Raw genomic sequence first — 24,034 nt, 5'->3', positions numbered from 1 at the left:
CCTGTTTGCCCTACTGCCAACCAATGGAGTACGGGCTGTAAACTGATGGGGCCCTATCCTGGCCTTTGATATCCACTTCTTTATAGCCAACAAGGGAATGAAGTACCACCCTTTCTTAAAACCAACAGACTACTCAGGGAAACTAGCTTTAGAATTTGTTTTGGTGTCAAGTGGTTTCCCTCTAAAACAACAGAAAGCTCTATTTTAAAGGAGTGATACATGATTGAAGACAAATGCCCAGGGAATAGTCCAGTGAGCACCTGATTAGCACCAGCTCTTGGTACTTCATTGCTGCGTGTAGAGACTGTGTTGGAGAGACTCAACCTAAGATTTTATAAATGCTAGGCAAGAGCTCGACCACTGCGCTATAACCCTGCCCTCTTCTTACTTTTAAAACCTTGAGTCAGAATCTCACTAAGTTACAGAGGTTTTGGGTTGTAGCACTTTAACCTTCTGAGTAGCTGGAATATATCTGTGTCTATACCTATATGTTCACGTCTGTCTGTCTATGTCTAGCTGTTTATATAGAGATCACTCTATAGAGATATATATCTTAATACATCTCTGTATAGATATATAGATATAGTAGACATATCAACACATATTTCTTTCTGTTGCTATGTATTTTGGAATGGAGATGTCCCTTGTTGTTCTGCTGTATTGTCACCACCACATAGGTTAGGGTTGGAAGAGGTAATTGTGGTAGTTGATGGCTCAGTGGATGCTTTAACAGCCATGTGCCAAGAGCTAAGACAGTCACACATTACTGAAGAAATGTCTTTGGTGTTAGGAAAGCTGTGAGAAGGTGAAGTTTTACATGTGTTATTCCAGTTCCCAGAAGATTAAAAATGCAAAGGCCAAGAACCTCTGTGCTGTGCTTCATCTTAATACAATCTTAATTTTTTCCAGGACCCACGGAGCAACCTTTCTGGAACTAGTTAGGAAGCTAGGCTTTCCCTTGGGGACAGATAGTCTCTGTATACTACAGGACAACAGATTCCCCCAGAAAGGACATTCCTGGCTCCATTTAACAATGCAGTTTTAAATTTAATTTTATTATTATCTTTTTGAGACAGGGTCTCACTAGTAGCCTCGACTGGCCTGGTACTTGATATGTAGACCAGGCTGGCCTCCAACTCAGGTTGATCCTTTTGGCTCTGCCGGACTGAAAGCAGGCATCACCATGCCTGGTACAATGGAGATTTTAAAAACATGCCGTTAGGCTTGCTTTCTGAGGCTTCAAGTGCTGGCTCCTGATCTCTGTAAAGCAGAAAGCAGATGGATGTGGAGGAAACCTCAGGCTTTGCACTCAGAGAGGGGGTGGGGGTGGGGTGTCACACCATTGTGCTTTCTTCCTTAACTAAAGGTGCTATCTCCATTCATAAAACAGGACGGCCTTTCCAAACAGGTTGTTTCGAGCCAGTGATGAGCTAATCTGCACAGTCCCCTCCCCCTCCCCTAGCTTCCAGTAAGTAGTGATTACTGTGGTGACAGTAATAACCGTGGGTACTGTGGCTCCATCTCCTTGCGTGCCCTTAGACTGGGCTCTGGCATCTGTAAAATAGGGGTCAAAGCTTATCATGGTGCTAGGTTTGGTGATGAAGATATGGCAGACTGCAGATAATAACGATGTACTCCTCCACAGCCTTGCTGTGTGCCACACTGGGCTGAGGAATTCGCGATAAGTTGTCATTTGGTTTGTTGACTCCTATCCGGCACATACTTAGTTTTCCCAACAGCCCAAGATCCCTTAGTTGTGTCTCCCATCTTCCAGGTGGGACAGCTGACGTCACAAGCGGTTAATGAACTAACCCCAAGTCCACAGTGCTTGGCTCAGGACTTGAAGCCAGCCCGGCAAGCCTGAGTTCTTAATCTCCGCCTGGAAGTTCAGCAGGACCCGCCCTCTTTGCTGGCCCCACCCATCTCTCCAGCCTCCTACCTGTAATTAAGGGCAGGTGTGCGCACGTTTCCTTCAGAACGGTGTTCCTGCTTGTTTAAGGAGTGGAAGTGGGAGCTTCCTCTTGTGCCCCTCGGATGACTTAAACTCCAACCATCACTTAGACTGTAATTGAATGGAAAAATGAAACGAAACAAAACAGGGAAACTCAACATCCTTATTTACCAGTATAGACTTAATTTTATTAGGGTGGATTATACTGTTTGCTTTGTAATAATGTCCCCCGGATGCAGTAAAGTATCCCTTTATGGTGGGCAGGTGTGTGGGTGGGTGGGGAGATTAGGTAAACAGCGACAGAGTTTAAAAGTTCCAAGAACACCCCAGTTTTTGAATTTTTACTCATCCCCCCCACCCCATCCCCTGCATCCCAATGGCTTGTTTTTCTTCTTGAGATCTCACAACCTTCCTAGAGGTCTGTGTGGGGCAGGGTGGGAGCGGAAGATCAAATGTCAAGAATAAGTGGTAGGTGCTTTAGCATATCTAATAATGAAGTGGGCATTTCCAGGGGTGTGAAACACTCTGTTGGCTCCTCAGCCTGGAAGACTGGTATAAAACTGTGCTACCTCCAGGTTGGTTCTTCCTTGCTCCGTGGAGTTTCAGCTCTTCACATTAATTCAACACCTATTCTCAGAAGGTCTCACTGGGAGCAGGGACGTAGTAACACCTGGGAGCTGGGGAGGGGGCAGGGGAATAATGCAGTACTAGAGTGTGTGTCCAGCATTCACAAGGTCCTGGGTTCAAGTCCCAGTGTCACAAAACCAAAACTGAAAACATAAGGACCAGACAGTGTTTTAGCTGGGTTTGTAGTGCATGCTTGTAATGCTAGCCAGCACTCTGCGGGTAGGCCTGGAAGATAGCAGCTTTGAGACCAGTCTGGGCTATATAAAGTATGTACATTAGCTTGTACTAATGGAGTGTACAAGCTAAGATGGTCACCTGTATTTCTGGAAAACTATCTTAGACTGTGTGTTCTAAACAACAGCTGTTCCTTTCTTTTAGCCCTGGAGGCACGGAGTATGAGATTAGGCCTCCGGCATGGGCAGGAATAGTGGGCGCTCTCTACCTGGTTTACAAGTGGGTACCCATGTCCAGTGGGACTGACAGGGAAACCAAGATAGCATTCTCTGTCCCTTCTTGTAAGTCCATTGCTCTGGGGATGAAGCCCCAATGGTATCATTTAAACATAAACATTACTCAGGGCCCCCTCCAGGGCTATCCTGCTGGGGGTTAGACTCATGAATGGAACATGGACATTCAGTCCTTTGACAGGCAGGATGTGAACACACAAGAAAATACATAATTATAAAATGTACAACCCTTCCTGAGATAGAACATTCCTAGGATTAGAGGCCTGGCGGTTTCTCTCTAGGGAGTCTTTCCGCAAAGTGTTAGGGGTGTACACGGGAGTGGTAAGGTCATTGGAGAGTGGGGACAGTGGGCCTGAAGCTCAGCAGTGGGAAGGAACTGAGTGACCTTCTTGGTGAGGCCTGGGACAGAAGAGAATGAGAGGAGCTAGAGAATGGGCTGTCTCAGGCTGAGCAGACTCCTGGGCTGAGAAAGGTCAGAGGATTTTATTCTAACATGCAGTAATGGCTGCTGAAGAGTCCCCCAGTGGCTGTTCCATACTGTCAATCTATAAGCAAAAGATTATGGGAAAGTCTCTGCAAGAAGAGAACAGAGAGGCCTCACGTGAGAAGGCCAGACCCCTCTCAGCATAACCAATCCACTCCCTTAGGACCCCTGTTATGACAGTCAGTTTTCATCACCGTGACAAAATGCCAGAAACAATCAACTTAAAAGGAAAAAGGTTTTATTTCGGCTCGTGGCTTCAGAGGTTTCAGCCATGATTGCTTGGTCCTGTTATCTTTGTGCCTGTGATGGTGCAAAATATCACTACAAGGTGCTGGAGTCATGGTGGCTGGATTAAAAGAGAGAAGGGACAACTGAGGTCCTACTAGTCCTCTCAGTGACTTGATGCTGTGCTGTAACATTCTTCCACCTACTAAAGGTTCTGCCATTTCCCAGTAGCATGTAGGTTGGTGACTATCAACTTTAATATGTGGGCTTTTTGGGCGCATTTAGTTGTGGTCCATTGTGAAGATGGGATCCCTGTGTCCCAGTCTCCTTCAAAGGTCCCACTTCCACACACCACTATGATCTTGAGGATCAGTTTCCAACACAAATATTTTGGGGATCAAATGGTTAAACTATATCAGCTGTTGAACACTGAAATTAGAAACCTCACACTGCTCCCTCCTCAGTGCAGGAAGGGGTGGAGGTGGGAGGAGCAAGCCCAGGTTAGAGCATGGAACCCTTTTGATAGGGAGCAAACCTCTGTTAGAGAGTGAAACTGCTCTCAATGTAGGCAGTGTTTTCAACTTGGGGATAAAGACTCTTAAACTCAAAACACAGTAAAAGTGGGCTGAGAGCCAGGTGTGCCCAGCCCTGCCTCTGCTCTGGAGTTTCAGAGACAGATAAATATGCATGGGTGAAACTCCTTTAGGCCAGGAACATCCTTCATAGGGAGCCCCGATGGATGGGTATGAGAGATTCTAGTCCATTTTAGCTCCTGGAAGCAAGGACAAAGAATTCCCCAAAGTAGAGTGAGTGAAGCTAGGACTAGGTGGGGCTAGAGATTGCAGACACAAAATACTAGGTCCCCCATGGCTCTAAAACAGCATTTCATGCATCTGTTCTCCAGTTGAAAGAGGTGCTTCCCCCACCCATATTATCTTTGAAAATCCAAATTCCTCTACCAGGGGATTTGCATAGTGTTAGGAGGCACCTGGTTGGCTTTGTTTTGCCTTTTTGTTTTTAGTGCTGGGGGTGAACCCAGGGCCTCCTAGGTGTTAAGTGTGTGCTGCACTCCTGAGCCACACACCCAGAAGCCAGGGTTTGAAAAAAAAAAAATGGTTTTTGGCTTGGCACTTTTAGGTCACAAAGATATGCTCCACTGAAGGGGAAAGCCGCACCTTGGTCTGCTGTCCTGCAGCTAGGTGGCTGCACCACCCTATCCCTCTCCGTCCATTGCATGTACTGTGGCTGGTTAAACAGGTCTCCCTCTGATAGCAGCTCACTCATCAAGGCCTGCAGGCCATGCAGGCTCTGAAGAGGACAGTTTGGGATGGTGGCTCTGTCATCTCAATGTCTCAGTGACCCCCAGGATCCGTGCACTCTGGTCCTTTCCATCTGAAAGCCGTGACAGATTTGTGTTCCTGGTTCTGCTGGCTGTGCACATATGTTCAGGTGGGGCAAGACAGATTTTGTGGAGCCCTTGGCCAACAGTTAGCAGCGTGTTTATTTGTTCACAGCCAGGTTCCATCTTAGGCTTTTGTGGTGAGTAATACATGCTGTTCTTAAGAAATGCCTTTCATCTGAGAAGCCTCAGACACTTTCCGGGTAGATCCTAAATGTTACCCTTCAGGTATCTTCTGGGTTGCAGATCTGTGCTGTGTATAGCACCCCTCTCTCTCTCTCCCTCTCCCTCTCTCTCTCCCCAAATTAAAATTACAAGTATTTATTTATTTGAGAGGGGGGATTTGTGGAGATCAGAATGTTAGGGTCCAAGAATAGCTGAAGGAAAACTCCATTCTCAAAGAGTATGCAAAGACAAAGACTGTTTATTCTGCAGAAGTTACCAGCATGCAGGGGTCAACCATTCATCAAAATGGTTGAGAGGCTCACGGGCCCCTTTTATACAGGTCTAGGGGAATTTTCTAGGAGGGTTAGGTAACCTCTAATATGATTGGTAGGAGTAAAGCAGTGACATCAGAACAACTTTGATTGGCTGCTATGTTGGTTCTATTTGGTGAGACCTTGAAGAATTTTGGAAACCAGCTCAGTTCTGGCCTTGTTATCTCCCCAGGCCAGGTGTCCCAGGAGCTGACTCAGCCCCACACTTAGCCTCCCTAAGTCAGGGCTGCCATTGACTAAAGGCTGTTGTCAGTGGATCCTTCTGGGGAGCCCAGTCTGCTTCCTGGGGAATTGAAATTTTTATTCTCCAGGTTTTTGGACCTCTCGAGAGGATAATTTGTGGGAATTGATTCTCTTCTTCTACTATGTATGGCCCAGGGATTGAACTCAGGCCATCAGTTTGGCAGCAAGCTTCTTTATTCAACGAGTCATGGGAGACATGGGGACACTTCTTTATTCCCTTCGAGGAACTCCGGAAATGGGTAAAACCAAAGGTTTGCTTTCCTCTGTTGGCTCTCTTTATTAGGATGTTTTAGTCTTGGTCCCTCAGCAATGAGCTCCAGGCATGATCTTTTTCAAAAACTGGACTTAAACAGAAAAAAGTATCTTATTAGTTAAGCATCAGTCTTGATAAGGGGTAGGGCAGGGTCACTGTCTTAGTTGGGCTTTCATTGCTGTGAAGAGATACCAGGACCAAGGCAACTCTTATAAAAGACAACACTTAATTGAGCTGGCTTACAGGTTCAGAGGTTCAGTCCATGATCATCCAGGCAGGCAAAGGAGGAGCTGAGAGCTCTACATCTTATTCTGAAGGCAGCTAGGAGAAGACTGGCATCCTCAGGCAGCTAGGAGGAAGTTCTCAAAGCCCACCCTCACAGTGACACACTTCCTCCAACAAGGCCACACCTCCTAATAGTGCCACTCCCTGGGCCAAGAATATTCAAACCACCACAGTCACTAAGCTGCAATGATTCAGTTTCTAGCCATTGCACTTATAATGCTTTGGAAAGTGAGACCTGGGCGCTAGTTGTGGTCGTTCCCTCCCTCCCTCCCTCCCTCCCTCCCTTCCTTCCTTCCTTTCTTCTTTCCTTCCTTCCTTCCTTCCGTCTTACTTTCCCTCGTTGTATAGCTCAGGCTGACAGTCTTCCTGCCTCCAAAGTGCTAGGTTTATGGGTTTGTGCCACCATGCCTGGCTCTTTAGTTATCTTTTTAAAGGTGGAAGATATATGAGGGACTTGGAGCAATAGGAAGCGCCCAGATGCAAACCTTCACTGTCTACTGATAAACTTGGTAGGTGCTGCTTCTGAACTGATTCTCTGGACTATGCAAATGCATTGATGTCGCTCGTTGCCAGTATCTCTTGTTCAGCAAGAGGGTACATAAATTACAAGAGAAGGAATTACCTCCCACGAAAGCAGTAAGGATAAAATACCATGGGAATTCCCAGTGGGGAGAGATAGGCTTAGGGGAAGAACAGATTAAGAAAGGGTCTGACCCTTCTCTCATTCAGTTCCTACTGAATGATAGGGAAAGCCATTGGTTAAGGGGGTTACTCTAGCCAGAAGCAAACAGAGATAGTATTTGCCTCATGGCAGGAGCCCTGGGTTCCAGTTTTTGTGGGTCTATGAAATCTTTACCCAGCTCAGGGTCTCACGTTGCACGATTAAATGGGTGTGTGGAATGGTATTCTTTACTCTAAAAGCCTGTGATCCCAGGAGAGTAGTTAGCTCGTGGGCACTGTTTGTGGGGCTTTAGGGACAGAGGATGGAGACTTGGCTCTGAAGATGTGGGGGGTTTCCGGAAGCCGAGCCGTTGTGGAAGGATGTTCGTCAGCACTGAATTCTGAGGAATGCTTATCACAGATGTGTCAGCATTCCTTTATCCGTGGGCAGGATGGCAGTGCCTGCATGCCTGGGATTCAAGTTATGTGGAGAAAGAGAGAGAGAAAGATAAAGATAAAGATAAAGAAGCTTTAGATGGGGGCTAATTTCTCTCCTTTCTTTTTTAATGCAGAGGGATTAAACATTTTTTAGATGCTTAAAAGTAAACCAGAGCTAATGTAACTTGAAAGCATTCAATAACTAAGGCAGCTCCATCCACCTACCGAGAGCGCTCCAGATATGTGCCCTGTCAATCATTTCCCGATGTGGCAGAAACAATATCAAAGTGGGCTGTTTTTCCAGGTTAAGTTCATTAAGAGATAGACAACAAAATAGGAAATAGAGAGAACATAGATTTTGGTGGACCATGTGGCAGAGATGTTGGGACCCACTTGAGTGGCTGTGAGCATGTGTGTTCTATGTTGTTGTATGAGCACTGCACATGAACAGGCTCGGCATTGGGATCTATCTGCCAGACCCTAGGGTGGGCCAGCCTACCCAACCACTGCCTGGCAGCAGGAGGAGTGGAGAACCAACAGGCTCAACTTCTCATCACTTTAATTCTGACAATCCATCCAAGTTGCTCATGTGTGAGTTCAGTGTAACAATCTTCATCACCAGAAGCTGCTCAGCAAGGAGGCTGTGGATTAAATGACTCTTGCATAAGACAGAAGCCATTCCATAAAGGAGTGTAGATTTGATTCTCAGCTTTCATGGATGTCTGATACAAGTTATCTCTGGGGTTTGGGTCATACTGCTGTCTGAACCCGATATGTTCTGAAAGACATTTTCCACCCAGATAATTTCAAGTCGGAGATTACTTAAATAAATAAATAATAAAGTCCACTCATGTTTCTAGTGCCCAAGACTGTATGAACACGATTTTTGCGAGCCCATATTGTGCACAGCAAATTCTGACCTTGCTGTGGATATTATTTGCTGCTTTCATGTGTGTGTGTGTGTTCCTCCATAACCAAGACTACCTAAGAATTCATGATCCCCCTGCCTCAGCCTCCCAAGTGCTAGGATTTCATGAAGGCACCCCGCTCTAAGATTTGCCTTTATCAAAAAGGGAGCAAGAATCTGACAGGTTTCATTGGTAATGATTAGAATGGGTGGTAATAAGAGAAAGACCTCAGCATCAGCCATCTGCTGCAGAGAAATCAAACTAAAGCATTTCTGGGATAGGTTTCAGGGTCAAGGGACATGTCTCCCACTGATTTGCATGCACAAGGGTCTTGGTTTAATCCCAGCATTGAAAACAAAACAAAAAACAAGAAACACAGATAGGGAACCAATGGCAAACCAAAGTAAGAGCTCCACTGTAGTCTAACTTGGAGTTTATTGGGCTTGGAGTTCACTGGGCTTACAGAAAGTGGGTAAGAGTTTACGTATAGGAGCATGGTTGACTCAAAGCAGCCACATCACAGGGTCTCGTCCTTCCCTGCATCATGGCTTCCCTGGCTGGGAGGGAGACAGGCATGGATGGACTCTGGAGGGAGGGGATAATGGCAGGTCCCCTAGTTTCTTCTGTGAGGTCAGTAAGCCTATACTTAAAGGTCATTTGCAATAATCTCAAGATAAAGCTCAATTTCAGGTCACCACGGTCGCCCAGATGAAGACAGTCATGGACAGTGTTCTACAACATACTAGAAAAGAAGGGGCAGATGAGGGCAGGGGCAGGGCTCTGGGGAGGTAGAACATTCTGTAAAGTGCCTGCTGTGCAACTGCAAAGGCCAGAAACCAAAGGCTAGGCATGCTGGTGTGCACTGGTAATCCCCATATGGGGGAGAAGAAACAAGTGGATCCCGTGAACTCACTGGCCAGCCAGCTTAGCCTGATCAGCTATCAGCTGGCCCAGCCTAATGAGAAACGCTCTCAGGAAAGGAAAGGAACCCAAGGTGCACAGCACAAGAGTTTGATCCCCGTGGCTCATGGTCATGCATATGTTCATACCCCAACCCCCAACCTCCAACCCCACACACATGGAGGAAATAAGAGCTTTTGCCAAGAAAGCTATTTCTGTGGGGAGTTCCTTCCCCCTTTCTGGGTTCCAGCTAGGCTATCAGCTGATAGCCCCTGCTCAACAGAAGATAAAGTAACCCTGTTCCACCCAGAAATCTATCTATCCTGTTTACTGAGATATGTCCCCAAACCAGACAGAGGTCTCACAATTCTCAGGTGCACAGGTGGTCTTCAAGCCACCTGAGTCTGAGGCTTTAATGGGCAGTGTTTCCTTGGATAGACACTGTTTCCTAAGGCAGACACTCTTCCTTAGGTGGACACAGTTTCCTTAGGTGGACACTCTTCCTTAGGCGGACAGTTTCCTTAGGTGGACACTCTTCCTTAGGTGGCTCCTTCTAGGAAATGGAATGGCTAAAGTAAAGTCAAATCTCCTAAAGGGTGGGTGACTGTATTAGTCAGGCTTCTTTAGAGTCACAGAATGTATGGAATATCTTTCTATATTGAGGGAATTTATCACGATGACTTACAGTCTGTAGTCCAACTCTCCCACAATGATCAGCTGTGAATGGGAAGTCCAGGAATCTAGTAGTTGCTCAGTCCCATGAGGCTAGTTGTTTCAGCTGGTCTTCTGTAGAAGTAGGTTCCGTCAGATGTGCTGGCAAGTAAGTGCAAGCAGTTGAAGAATGAATCTTCCTACTTCCAATGTCCTTATCTAGGTCTCCAGCAAAAGGCGTGGCCCAATTAAAGGTGTGTAACACAACACCAGGATCTGGGACTTGTGTTGTCCCAGGATGACATTGAACTCAGAGATCTCTTTGCCTTAGTCTCCTGGGATTAAAGGCGTGTACTACCTTGCCTGAGCCTAAACTTTTCATGGCCACTATGCCGCAAGATCTCCATGCCAAGATCCAGGTCAGAAACTTGTGTCTTCCGGCCTCAAGATCTGGATCACAGGCGAGCCCTCCCAATTCTGGATTGTAGTTCATTCCAGATATAGTCAAGTTGACAACCAGAAATGGCCATTACAGTGACTGAGGGGTGAATTCTCTAATTGGCTTCCCTCCTATAGAAATTGTGGTCTTGTGCGCGAAGAGGTGCAAGCTTCCTGAGCGGATATATTGGATACCTCCCTGCTGCTTTGAAAACCAGTCTCAATCCAGCTTCCTCATGGGCCCACTGCCTATTCTTGTCTAAAATGATTGTATCTGTTAAAGGATTGGGAAGGGTTTGCCATATTAATGGATGATTAAGAAGTCAAACAAATCAAATCAAACAGTTGAATCTCATCCCTTGATTGCATGCCAAGGTCCTTTGCAAGTTGGCAAGATGCTCCGCTCAGGCTGGAGAGATGGCTCAGCAGTTCAGAACATTGCTGCTTTCCAGAGCCCACACAGGCAAGCTCACAACCCCGTTTCAGAGGATCTGATGCTCTCCTGGCCTCCTCTAGCATTAGGCATATGCACGGTGCATGTACAAACATAAAATAAAGGGACTCATGCGTACACATAAAATACAAATTAAATTTTTTTTTAAGTTGGGCAGTGATGGTGCATGCCTTTAATTCCAGCACAAGGGAGGCAGAGGCAGGTGGATCTCTGCATTCAAGGCCAGCCTGGTCTACAAAGCAAAATGTCCACGAAAGCCAGGGCTATCTACAGCAACACTACTCTCTCTCTCTCTCTCTCTCTCTCTCTCTCTATATATATATATATATATATATATGGCTGATGCTTGCGGGGGGGGGGGAGGGGGAGCTGCTTGCAGGGAGGCTGGCCATTTTTCTAGAAATGAAAGACTGAAATAGTGACAGCCATGTACCCACCCTTACCATTGTAAGCCCACAAAACTCATTCTCATTTCCTAAGCCACAGGAGGGGCTGAGAGAGTGAACCAGGCCCTAGTGGGGTCAGCACAGCTGCTAAGTGGACAGCTGACTTCTGCCTGGGTCAGTCTTCAAAGAAGAAGGGGGCAAGGCTGTATAAACTGCCACATGGTCAGCAAAGTCATTGCTTCCCACACCAGGCCTTTCTGTGTCCTCTTTCTGTGACAGCCACAGTCCCTGAGTCACAGGCTTCTGATGAGCTCTCACTCCAGGGAAGGCGCTTGAGGAGGAGGAGTCAGAACTGGGGAAGAAGTAGAGTGGGTGGCCGGATTCGAACCCTGGCCTGGCTTGCTTTGGCTTACATTGGTGCTTATGGCCAGCCTTTATATAGAAGTGCTTGTAAGATGGCCTGGCCACGTAACAACAACTTGGGGTGTAACTCTAATTAGCATCTGCTATGCTGTTACAGAATAGTTTTCTGGGAAAGGCTCATATCAATCTGTAATCTCCTCCTCTGGAATTGCAACAGCAACTTGGAGAAAGCTGGGGCGATTTATTTGGAAAAATACAGAGTTTCAAAAGAATGAATGAAGGTTCCCAACAGCAGGGCGTGTCAGGAAAGGGCAGAATCATAAGGCCCCTGGGGCTGATGGGAAATGACTTCTTTGAGCGTTCTCTTCTTGATTCAACCCCAAAAAAGTAGATTGCTACTTTTAAATGGCAATCCGTAAGTTACTGCTGTATAATATAAAGCAGTGCTTTCAGCTAGGCATGGCGGTGCGTGCTTTTATCCCTGACATATGGGAGACCCAGGCAGAAGGATCTCGAGAGCTTGAGGCCACACTGCAGTACACAGTAAGACTCTCTCTTAACGTAAAACTAAAACAAACGTAACGCTCATAGAACATTTCAGATTTTAAAAATATAGGTTGATGACACTTGGCAAATATGCATGTGTGTGTGTGTGTGTTTATGTATATGCTCTTCGCTCAGTGTCTGCAGGGATCAGTGTCAGGATACTCCAAGGAAAACAAAATCCACCAGTGCTCAAATCCCTGATACAAGACTGAGTGATTATCTTCATATACCTACACATACCATCCTGAAAATTCAAATCATCTTTAGATTTTTATGACGCCTAATGCATTGTAAGTGCTATAAAAGTGGTTATAGCATTCGATTCAAGAAACAATGACAAGAAAAAATCTACAAATTCTTCCATGTTTAGTGAGGTGCGATATTTTTCTGAATATTCTTGATCCATGGTTGGTTGAATCTGAGAATGTGGAATTCACAAATGTATACACACTATATACACACACACACTACACACACACACACTACACACTATACATACACTACACACACACACACACACACAGAGCTCTCACTCAAAATATTTCTATGTCCCCAGGAGTTTGCATGGCTGTTGTTTTGCAATCCGTGTCTCCCAGCTACCATCTCCCGGCTTCTACACAGAGCCATACAGTGTATTCTGTTTTATTGAGCCTGACTTTCCTCAGCCTTGAATCTGACAGCAGTGATGCATTTTATTGCACTCACATGTGCCTGGTGCTGAGTTATGTGTCTGTAGACACTGTTCTGACTCAGTCACTCAATTCCTCTGGGAACTGCCAACTCCTTTCTCACAGTCAACAGCAGGGGCCTTGTTGGAATGAAACAGAACCAAAACCCTGTCAGAACTTCTGATTCTCCTCACAGGGCAGATTTCTTAGAAAGGGAAGTTGCTAAAGACGCTTCTCAAGGCTGTTGGTGCCTAGTGTTGAGCAGTGTCAGCTCACCACCAGGAAGGGGAGACAAAGAAAAGCAAACCTGAGCCCTTGGCTCATTTTTGTCTGTGGACTCTCAACAGCTTTGTTAAGACATCAGGCCACAAGTCCAGAGTGCTTGAGAGCAATCTTTCTACTCCATCAGCTAAAACTAGTGCCATTCAATACGTCACACAAATGTCCTCTGATAGATCTCAAAGCCCTCAATGTTAGATGTCACTAAGATAAAACCTGGTCCTATAAAATGTCCTTGGAAAGCTCCCTCAGTTTGTGAGAGTGACACCATAACACCTGCTCTCAGTTGACTTCAAACATACCAACAGTGGAGGCCACACAGCAGAAAACCTCTTCTAGCTTCCCCCTAACTGTGGGTAACACCTCTCATGTGTGAATTCTGACAGTAACATTGCCTAATTACTTTGCACCATTGAGTCTTAACTTGGAGTGCAAAGTCTAGAAAAGGGGAACATTCTTTATAGCACGCCTTAACAGGACCTCTCATGCATCTCTGGCAAGAACTTAGGAATGTGAGGGGGAAAGCCATTGTACTGACGGTGATACCAAATGGTGGGATGTTCTAGTTCTACCATTGTAGACACTGGACCAAGCCACATGTTATATACAAGATCAGAAAGGCTACTTTATTAAAACTGTAGTTCCTGGGCAGAAGGAGCCGACAGGGAACAAAGTTGCAATCAGGCTATTCAAGAGTACAGGGTTGCAAAATTGCATCTACCACATGGCCATTGAACACTTACAGTGTTGTTGGCCAGAATGTAAATGATCTCTAAGTGTGAGATGCACCAGACTTCAAAGCTTCAGTATGAAAAATAAGTACACAGACATTCCTTCATAAACTTGTGCTGTGTGACACTATTCTGAGGAGACATGAACAAATGTTTACTTACCCCAGATAAGGAACCAATGGGGGACCAGAGTATAGATACCATCAAAGTCCAACTTGGTGGACAAATGAGTAGTTTTATTGGGGCTACTTAGAGGAATACGGGTAAGGGATTATTTACAGGAGCAGAAATGGCTCAGAGACCTTTATCACCAAAGCCCACTCCAGTGTGGGTGACAGATTACCGAAGCTGGAAACCTGGAGCCTACTGCACTCCCTGCAGGCAGCTCAACAAGGTGAAGAGTGTCCTTTCCAAGCATCCCGGCAGGTCTCTGCAGGGGGCTGATTGGTTCCAGCCTCTTCTGGGCAGCTCAGCTTGTCTGATAGTATCACTCCACTTGGCAATCCTTACAGATTATATATGCTTGGGGAGAGAGGGGTCTTGTGTATCTTGTCAGTTTCAGGAACTTCCTGAAGCTTGAATTGTTTACCTATTGAGCTTAATGAGCTTCCTTGCATGATGGATGGTTTCACCTCCCCTTAGACTATCTTCTTGTTTACCTCGTTCTAACATCCTGTGTCTTAAAAAGCTTCCCTCCAAGATGGAAATTTTACTCTTAGAGGAAACCACATGTTTTACAGAGGACATATTTGAGCAATGCTTTTCATATATTTAACTAATTGAAATATCTCGTTAAGTCACCTGCTTATTTTACTTTCATTAAAGTAAACTTAAAAAAAAAAATTTACCAGGATTGGTGAGATGGCTCAAGGGATAAAGGTGCTTGCCTGCAAGCCTGGTGACTGGATTTTAGTTCCCAGACCCATCTGGTAACTGATTCTGGAACACTGTCTCCTGCACCGTGGTGCTTGTACACATGTGAGTGCATGCACACGTACTGAATGAATAAATGTAAAAAAAAAAAAAAAAACCATAAAAAATACTAAATAGGGGCTGGAGATGGCTCAGTGGTTAAAGAGCACTGGCTCTCTTCCAGAGGACCTAGGTTCAACTCCCATCATCCATGTGGCAGCTCACAACTGCCTTTAACTCCAGTTCTAGAGGATCTGACACCCTCACACCAATGGACAGAAAATAAAATAAATTATTATTTTAAATAGTAAAATAGAGCTACTATGAGGTTTATAGTTTACTTTATATAAGCAACCTTGCTCTATCATCTTTTAGGATCATTCTCTTCAAGCACTGTCTTATTTGTGGATACTCAGGACCCCGAGTGAATCACTTGGGCTCATAGGTTCAAGACCAGCCTAAGAAACATAGGGAGCCTTTAAAACATGACCCTGTTCTCTAATCTTCTTTCCTCTGTTACTTCCTTCCCCAACGTCCACTGCATCTGGTTCAGAAGTCCAAGTTGCAAGAGGGAACATAGAGATCAGTTTCCACAAAGACTGGGGATTCTCCTAGCCTGGAGACAGAAAGAGCCAGGCATGATGACACGGGCCTATACACAGGTCCCAGGACTCAGGAGGCTGAGGCAGGAGGATTGTCAGTTTAGGTCAGCCTCAGGTACATAGGAGTCAGAGGACAACCAAATTAACACAGCAAGATCCCCATCTTAAAAAAATAAAGATGCCAGAAACATAGACACACAGACACAGACAGACACACAGACAGACACACACACACACACACACACACTCAGGGGTTTCCTCTTACCAACATACTCTACCTGCCTCTGATTACCACCTGCATATTTTATCCTAATTTTTCTACTTCATGTCCCACCTTGCATTCTGCTGCCTGAGGTCTCATTTTCAGGCCACATCCACGGCCTTAATTTGTTTCTTTGGTTGTTTCCTTGGACTGTCTGGACAGGATCTCCTTTCAACTCCCATCCTCAAGGCTCCATTTATAGAGCTGGTTAAACCTCCCCCTACAGAGTGGCCTAGCTCTGTAAACTCAACCTCTGCCATTTCTCCTTCCTCTTCTCCACCCCTTCCTCTCCCTCCCCACTTCTCCAGCCCTCCTTTTCCCTTACTCCTCTGCTGTTCCTACTACTACCTACCCCCAGCTCCCTTGCCTTCCACTGGCACCACAGGACCCACCCTTTGGCAGGTTGTGACTTGGGAGACGCTTGGCTCTCTGTTTCTGGTGGCACCAGCTCATGCTTGGTCACTCTCCCTGAGGTGTCTCATGGTAGTTTGCTCTGTCTCTGGCTTTGGTTTATTAGGCAATGTGTTTCTTTGTTTCCTTTTTGATGTCCACCCCTCCTTAACTTCCTGCCAAAGAGAGCTCACTGCCCTCTGAAAATTACAAAAAAAACCCAGCCTCTTTGCCAGCTAGGGGTCATGGACCCGTGGCTTTGTTCAGGTGGTCAGAAATCAGGAGAGAGTGTACCCTTTTGCAGGTGAACTGTGAAGAGCCCATGGTGGAAATTACAGGAAAAGCCTGGGAAGCCAAGGAACAATGTTTGTGGGAACTGCAGGCACGGGAAAAAGAAGCCGGGTTAACAGCCCACTCCCAGTTGATAAGAGTTGGGTCAAGCGGAATGAAGGCAGTTGCTCAACCTCCTTTCCCCAGCCTTCTAAACACGCTGACTCACCCGGGGAGAACCGTGGCCTTTCCCTGTTCTCTCACACTTGTGAGCGTTTCAAGAGAAAGTTTCCACTCTAGGCTTCAGCTTCCACCTTTCTCACAGGCTCCCAGAGCCGCCTCATCCCTTGCAACGACTTACTGCTGTTATAGTTCTTGTCCTCTGTTTCTTTGATGATAATTTATTTATTGAGCTAGTCAGTTATGTTATACATTTTTTTTTTATTTTTTGATCTCACAATATACATTTTAAAGCACTTTAAAATGTTTTTGAGATTATAATATAACTATAGTATTTTTCTGTTCCTTTTTTCCCCTTCCAAACCTTTCTGTATTATCCTTCCCCACTCTCCTTCAAACTCATGCCTTTTTTTCCCCACTAATCCCATGACTGACACCATGGATTAAAGGTAGTGAGAATTGGCCCTGAGGGCTGGCCTGTCTGAGTAAGAGCGGCCTAGACAGAACATGGCTGCATATATATATGTGTGTGTGTGTATGTGTGTGTGTATATATGTGTATGTGTGTGTGTGTGTGTGTGCGTGCAATATATATTCCTACATATAACCCTTCAGGCCATATAACGTTACTTGTATGTATGATTTCAGGGATGACCATTCCTGATTCCAGCTCTCACCAATTGCCTATAATTCTTTGTGTAGGGTGGAGGCCTCATAGACTTTTCTCTGTCCAGTTTGGCATGTTCATTGGTGTCATCCTATTTGGGCCATCATGTTGGTGAAACTTTACGGATGTAGCTTCTGATATCACTAGGAGATACAACCTCATAGACAACTTTCCAATCCTCTGGCTCTTACAGTATTTCGGCCCCTTCTTCCAACATGCTTGCTGAGCCTTAGCTATGGGGCTATTTTGTAGATGAACCCATTGGGACTGGTCTCCATAGCTTGGCGTTTTGATTAGTTGTGATTTTCTATAGTGGTCTCCATCTGCTGCAAAGTTTCCATGATGAGGGTGAAGATTACTCTGATTTGTGGTTATAAGGACAAATGTTTATAAATTGTTGTTTGAGATGGTTTAATAAATTAGTAGTTGTAGATTCTCTTCTGATAACCATGATTTCACTAGCTCTGAGTAATTATCTAGGTTTCCTGTACCAGGCATTGTTCCCAATTTTGAGCAGGTCTTAAGTCCAACGAGAGAGCTGTTGGTTACCACCTAGGTGTGTGTGCCACTACTGTACCCTCAGGGTTTTGGGCCTTGCTGGTCACTGATGTGGGTCATAGGCACCAGAGCTGGGTAAGATTATTGGTCGCCTCCTTCGTTCCAGGCACGTGCCTCCATCCTCCGTCTCTGTCTCTGGGTGCTGAGAGGGTCCTCGTGCTTGCACAGCAAGCTCTTTACCATCTGAGCTATCTTTGTAGCACCCCCAAATACCATCCAAAACCCCAAACAAGGCTGGGCATACCTTTAATCCTGGCAATCAGAGTTATGTAGTGGGACTGTCTCACAAACAGCAAGAACTAAATATAAGCAATGAACATGAATTATGAAAGGGGTATAAAGCTAATTGTTTTTCTAATTTTTTAAAATATTTATTTTATTTATTTTATGTATGTGAGTACGCTGTAGCTGTCTTCAGACAGACCAGAAGAGGGCATCAGATCCAATTACAGATGATTGTGAACCACCATGTGGGTTGCTGGGAATTGAACTCAGGACCTCTGGAAGAGCAATCAGTGTTCCTCTGAGCCATCTCTCCAGCCCTCTATTTTTCTAATTTTAATTCTGTCTTAGGATTTCTGTTTGGGGTAGTAGATAAGTATTTGATTATAAAAGAACAAAACCCAATGTGAACCTCTATTGCTTCCTTTCCAAATGGCTAGTTTAACTGTTTAGAAGTTCATTAAGATGTACAGTCTTTGGAGATGGTTAATTTCAGTGTGTGATATCTTCATTGCAACTTTTTATAATAACATTTAAATTTAAAAAGAGGCCCTCCTTGTGTGGAAGGGTCCCTGCAGGCTTTATAGCTGTCAGTGATATGATCCTCAAAAAGACAAGAATTAAACTTGGTTCAGTCAGGTTTTGGTACAGGTGCTGGGCCGGGACTTCTAGAGTCTGACACCAGATCATCTAACTTTAGCCATATTTAAGCACAACACAATTTTGGGGAACAGCTTTGTGATAACAAGTAGCTCGGCCCTGTGAGTATAGCAAAGCCCAGGCATGTTTACACTGAAGCTCTTTGCAGAGGACACATGGCTTCCTTTATAAGATTGTTCTTGATGACTTAGAAACATTGCTCAAGGTCATGATCTGGGGAGAATGATGGAGGTCAACATAATGCATGGCCCTAAGGCCATGTCGCTCAGGCTGTTGTAAAACAGAAAGAGCATCTCTCACTAGGATGAGTTTTATGGCCTAAAGCAATGCTCAAGGTTTTAGAGGAAAAGGACCTGGGATAAGTAAATCACAAATTCTGGGCAATATGGGCAGATCCTGGCTCATCAGACAGCAGACAATCACCAAGTTGTAAACTCTCCCAAGCACACCAGGAGGAGGACAGGCTAAACATCTCTTTCCTTTAAAGGATACCTGTGAGTTTAACTTTTCTGGCTTCTGTGCCTGTGTACATAAATACTTTTTGCCCTTTACATCCTTGTTGGGTTTGCAGATTCCAGAAAGATAATGAAGGTCTAAGCGAAGAAGACCTTGTTAGAGTATTTTAATCTTCCTTCAAGGGATAATGCCAGAGACTCAATGTGACCAGCCATTTGAATTTGGTATTATCAGCTTGATGTCACTTACTGAGGAAGCCATGGGTTCTGAAGTGGGTCCTAGTGACCACCTTCTTCCCTCTCTCCCCCTCTCTCTTTCCCGGTCTCCATGCGGAGACAGAGCTGCTCTACTCTGCCATGCCTTCTCCATGGGAAAGATTGAAACAAGGAGGCAGAATAAATCTTTCTTCCCTGGCATTGGTCTCTTGCTGCAGTGACAGCAACACTGATGAACACATTTAGTGGTGCAGCAAACCACCGACAGCATTGAATTGTGTGGAGGTTTGGTCTGTTGCTATGTGTTGTAATACTAAATACTGGCCCCCAAGGTCTGCTTGCCTCAGGGAGGAGGCAAATACACCAAGAGTAACCTTGATCCTTAATTTAAATCTATTGGTTGAATAAAGATGCCTTCAGCCTATAGCTGGGCAATAGAGAGATAGGTGGGGTTTCGGTTCCCAGGCTTGGGGTCTGAGGAGGACCAAGAGGAAGAGAGAAGGTGGAGGGAAGAAAAGACACCATGGGCTAAAGATGGTGGGAACTGGCCCTGAGGGTTGGCCAGTCTGAGTAAGAGTGGCCTAGAAGGAATATGACAAGTCATATCTTGGGGTTGTTGGCAGAGAAGTAGCCATAATGGCATAGATGGTAGATCTATGCCCAGCCATAATGCTGGTTAAAGTTTAGTATAAGTATAAAAATTTTGTGTGTTTTATGTGGGAACTGAACGATCAAAGGTGGGGTAGAAACCCCCAACTGAGATTAAATATACATTACAACAGAATTATTGTTGTTGTTTATCCTCCCTGATAAAATTCTTAGGCATGACTCCTTCCTGTCGGAGGTAGAAAATGGGAGAAGGGAGAGGGAGAATTCACCAGGGAAGTTTGCTTTGCTAACATTGTCCTTTACCTCTTCAGGGTCAGCAATGAAAGGCAGGATCCCGGGTGGTGGCCCTGAATCCTGATTGCCTGTCCTGCCAGCGAGATACATGTGGTCAAAGATGAATTTGAGAAAAGTAGCTGCTGGCTACTTGAACAATGGAGGAACGCGGCCATCATGAGATGGAAGGCACCCCATCGGGTTGTCACTCCCACATTAAACTGCTGAAGATCAACAGGGAACATCTGGTCACCAACATTCGGAACACTCAGTGTCTGGTGGACAACTTGCTGGAGAATGGCTACTTCTCAGCCGAAGATGCAGAGATTGTGTGTGCCTGTCCCACCAAGCCTGACAAGGTGCAGTGGGGGACACTGGTGCTGATAGTCACTGACCTGGCTTTCTAGCAGTGGTCCGCCTTGCTGACCCCTGCAAATTCATTGGGGGGAATTTGGTATTTGGGTCAAATTTCACTCTCGAGTCTTTAGTTGTTGTTGTTGTTGTTGTTTTTAGTCCCATGCAGCTTCTGTAGCATAAGGGTATTGGTGACATATGTGACTCACACTGTGGTCTCTGGGCTATTTTTATCCTTGAGCCTCAGCTTATGCATTACAGAAGAGACTGATGTCCATTCACACTGAGGTCTCGGTAGAATCCTAAATGCCCAAATGTTTAGCTTCCTGCCCAGTTTACTCCTGTCAGAGGCTGGAGCAAGCCCTACTGTTTCAGCATTCCCTGCTATGGGTATTGATCCGCAGTCCACCTTATAAGTGTGTCCTAAATGAGTAGGGGATACAGAGCGCCACACTCAGTGCCTGGACACCCCAAGGGCACAGAGGCGAAGACTCAGGGCCAGATTTAGAAGTGACTTCCTCCCAAGGTGGGGCCCCATTGAAGACTTTCCCATGCCACGAAGTAGGAAGTAGAGCAATTCTTAGTTCCCTAAGCTCGAGGGTATCTTCTGAAAAATCTAACAGAGACCTGGAAGTCCCTGGATAGAGGAATGAAGAGTTTATTTGAGAAGGAACAGGAAGAGATAGGAAGGAACTGCCAGTATGCTGGGGGCTTCCCTTATGATCCCCCCTCCTTTTTTGCTTTTTGAGACAGGGTCCTGTCTATAGTCTAGGTTGGTTTGAGACTATGATCCTCTTATCTCAAGATTCTCCCAAGTGCTAGGATTATAGATGTGTGCCTCTAAATACAGGTCCTGATTGTTTTGCCTGTATTTTAAATTAAAAGGCCATTTTGAGCATGTGATTTGACGGGAGTCCTGTTACCCTCCTGCGGGGTAGCCCAGCTATGCTACTTCCTTGTGTCTCTGAGGAGACTACCTCCCTTAGCACGCTTGTTCTGGGATGTCAGTGACATGAGATTAGCAGGGAAAGGCAGAGAAAAGACCACAGCTGGAGGGCTTTATCTGTGTCTGATCTGTTCTCAGGCTCACACATTCCTCCTGGCTTCTTATTGCCATGGGGCTGAGATCTTGCTAAAGAGGCCCATTTTGCAGATTCCATGTTGACTCTTACACTGGGTATGGAAGTGGCCAGGCTACTGCTACAATTCTAGCAGCTGGGTGCAGGATCCTTTTGACAGGAAGGTGTCCTTCACACCAGTATATGCTCTTAATGTGTGTGTTGTCTGTAGGTCCGAAAGATCCTTGACCTGGTGCAGAGCAAAGGTGAGGAGGTGTCTGAGTTCTTCCTCTACGTGCTGCAGCAGCTGGAGGATGCTTACGTGGACCTCAGGCTGTGGTTCTCAGAAATTGGCTTCTCCCCTTCCCAGCTCATTCGGACCAAAACTATCGTCAATACTGACCCAGGTAGGAGTCAGCACGGCGGGACTACAAGCTGGAGTACAGGGCCAGGCACTGGGGTCTGGAAATGCTGTGGGCATAAATGTGTAGCCAGCCAGCAAGGGCAGGCACCCTGGTAGCTTTAGGCTCTACCTCACCCAGCAACACCCCAGTGTTCCTTCCATTTTGGAAAGAAGAGATGGTCCCTGACACCAGAGCGCAGACTAGGTGCTTGCAACTGAACCAAACATGTGGAGCAACTCTGTCTGTTTTCTTTTTCTTGCTTTGGTTTTAGGGATGGAACCCTTGGCCTTAGGCATGCTGGACCAGTGCCTTACCATTGGTTTACATCCCCAGCCCTCTTCTTGTAGCTTGTTCTGGGCCCCCACAAATTATGGAAACGGCCTTTGTTCTGAATGCTTGCTCACTGCCTCCTCTGACTCAGAGATAGCAGTTTTGACACTGTGGGCTTTGTTTGTTTGCTTTTTCAGTTTGTTCTGGGAGGGCTAAGATGCCACTCAGTGGTAATGTATTTGCCTAGCATGCATAGCTCTGAGCTCAACCTTCAAGACACAAAAAATAATAAAAAAGAAAAATACCTTTCCAGAAACAAAACTGCCAGGTTTGATACTAGGTAAAGTTCTTTGGTCACTCAGGAGCCAGCCCGTGTTTTCAAAGTGCTATAGATTTCATTCATTGACCGCTTAGCTCCATAGTTTTTAGTGATGCACCCAACACATGCTAAAGCACTGTGCTGGATACTGAGGGTGCAGTAATGCCCAGGCATAAAATGAGCTGTCTTCCAGGAGTTCAGAGTCTATGGCAAGGAGACCAGGGCAGCAGCAGCAGCGAAAGGTACAACTGATGAGGGCAGAGTCTGCTCTGGGACAGGGTGATCTGTTCTAACTCTGCTTTGTGACACCTATTGACATCTACCAGGAACAAGCTTCCCCCCCCCCGCCCCCTCACTCCAATTTTAGACCCCAGTTTGACCTGGGGTTCTAGTCACTTTACAACTCAATGACAAAATGTCTAGAAAAGCAACTTCAAGAAGAAAAGCTCTGTTTTAGTGTCTCAGTCCACAGTTGCTTGGCTCCTTTGTCATGGGCCTAAGTGGGGCGGAAGCATTATGGTGGATGAACATGTAGAGAACTGCTGCTATCTGACAACAGTGACAGACAGCAAGGAGCCAGGGACAAGATACAGTGACCTGCCTCTTCCCATTAACCCCACCTCCTAGTTTCTGCCACTTCCCTACAATTCCGTAAGATTATGAAACTGTCAGTGGATTCATTTTGGTGAGATCACAGCCTTAAAGATCCATTACCTACCCAAAGTTCAATGTCTGGCCCTGTCATTGGCCTTCATAGGCCATATCAGATTCAAGACGTTACACTTGGAAACAAAAATAACCTTCCCAGAGAGTGAATGTTTACAGAGAATAAAGCCAAGCAGCAGTGCCAAGGCTGTTTGCTCCTGTAGCCCAAGGTGCCAGGTGTCCTTAGGCAGCCTCTTGCTCACATTATTCTTTTCCAGCCTGCCTGCCTGCCTCATTTCCTTCGTGTGTGTATGTGTGTGTGTGTGTGTGTGTGTGTGTGTGTGTGTGTGTACATTATCCCACGCTGAGTGGTTCTCTCAAGGACTTCTCTTTTGGTTCCTTCAGCCATGACTAGCATGTAGAGAGTAATTTATTCTACATAATAGAATCATATTGCAAGATTTCACATCAATGAATGTCCAGAAAAAGCACATTTATAAAGAGGAGAAGCCCACTAGCAGTTGTCAGTGTCTGGAGTTGGGACAGAACAGAGGCTGGCTACAAATCAGCTCCAAACACTTTAGGAGGATGATAGAAATTTCTAGAACAAACTATAGTTGTACTTATTAAACTCTATAAATTTACTAAAACTTAAATGACTAGTATATTATATGATTAGTAAAATTTCTCCAATATAAATTATTATGAGTTAGACTCAAGTAAGCTATAAATAACGAACAATTAACTTTAAACTTCTTTTTTAAAAAATGAGGATTTGTGTTTTGGGAGCAGGATCTACCAGTATAAGCCCATGCTGGTCTTGAACTCTTGATCTTCCTGCCTCAGCCTCCTAAGT

At 45.4% G+C, this 24,034-nt stretch overlaps 1 protein-coding gene across 1 annotated transcript in view; it reads left to right on the top strand.

The window, feature by feature from the left end:
* Positions 1-24,034, top strand: part of Nod1 (nucleotide binding oligomerization domain containing 1) — a 48,598-nt gene that overhangs the window by 2,474 nt on the left and 22,090 nt on the right. Inside the window, exons 2-3 of the mRNA XM_021165643.1 lie at positions 20,167-20,487; positions 21,773-21,947. Of these exons, the coding sequence (XP_021021302.1) occupies positions 20,287-20,487; positions 21,773-21,947 (376 nt within the window). The 5' untranslated portion in view covers positions 20,167-20,286. The remainder of the gene's footprint in view (positions 1-20,166; positions 20,488-21,772; positions 21,948-24,034) is intronic.

Source organism: Mus caroli, chromosome 6 (genome assembly GCF_900094665.2).
Source record: "Mus caroli chromosome 6, CAROLI_EIJ_v1.1, whole genome shotgun sequence".
Taxonomy (NCBI): Eukaryota; Metazoa; Chordata; class Mammalia; order Rodentia; family Muridae; genus Mus; species Mus caroli.
This window is presented reverse-complemented; position numbering and strand designations above follow the sequence as displayed.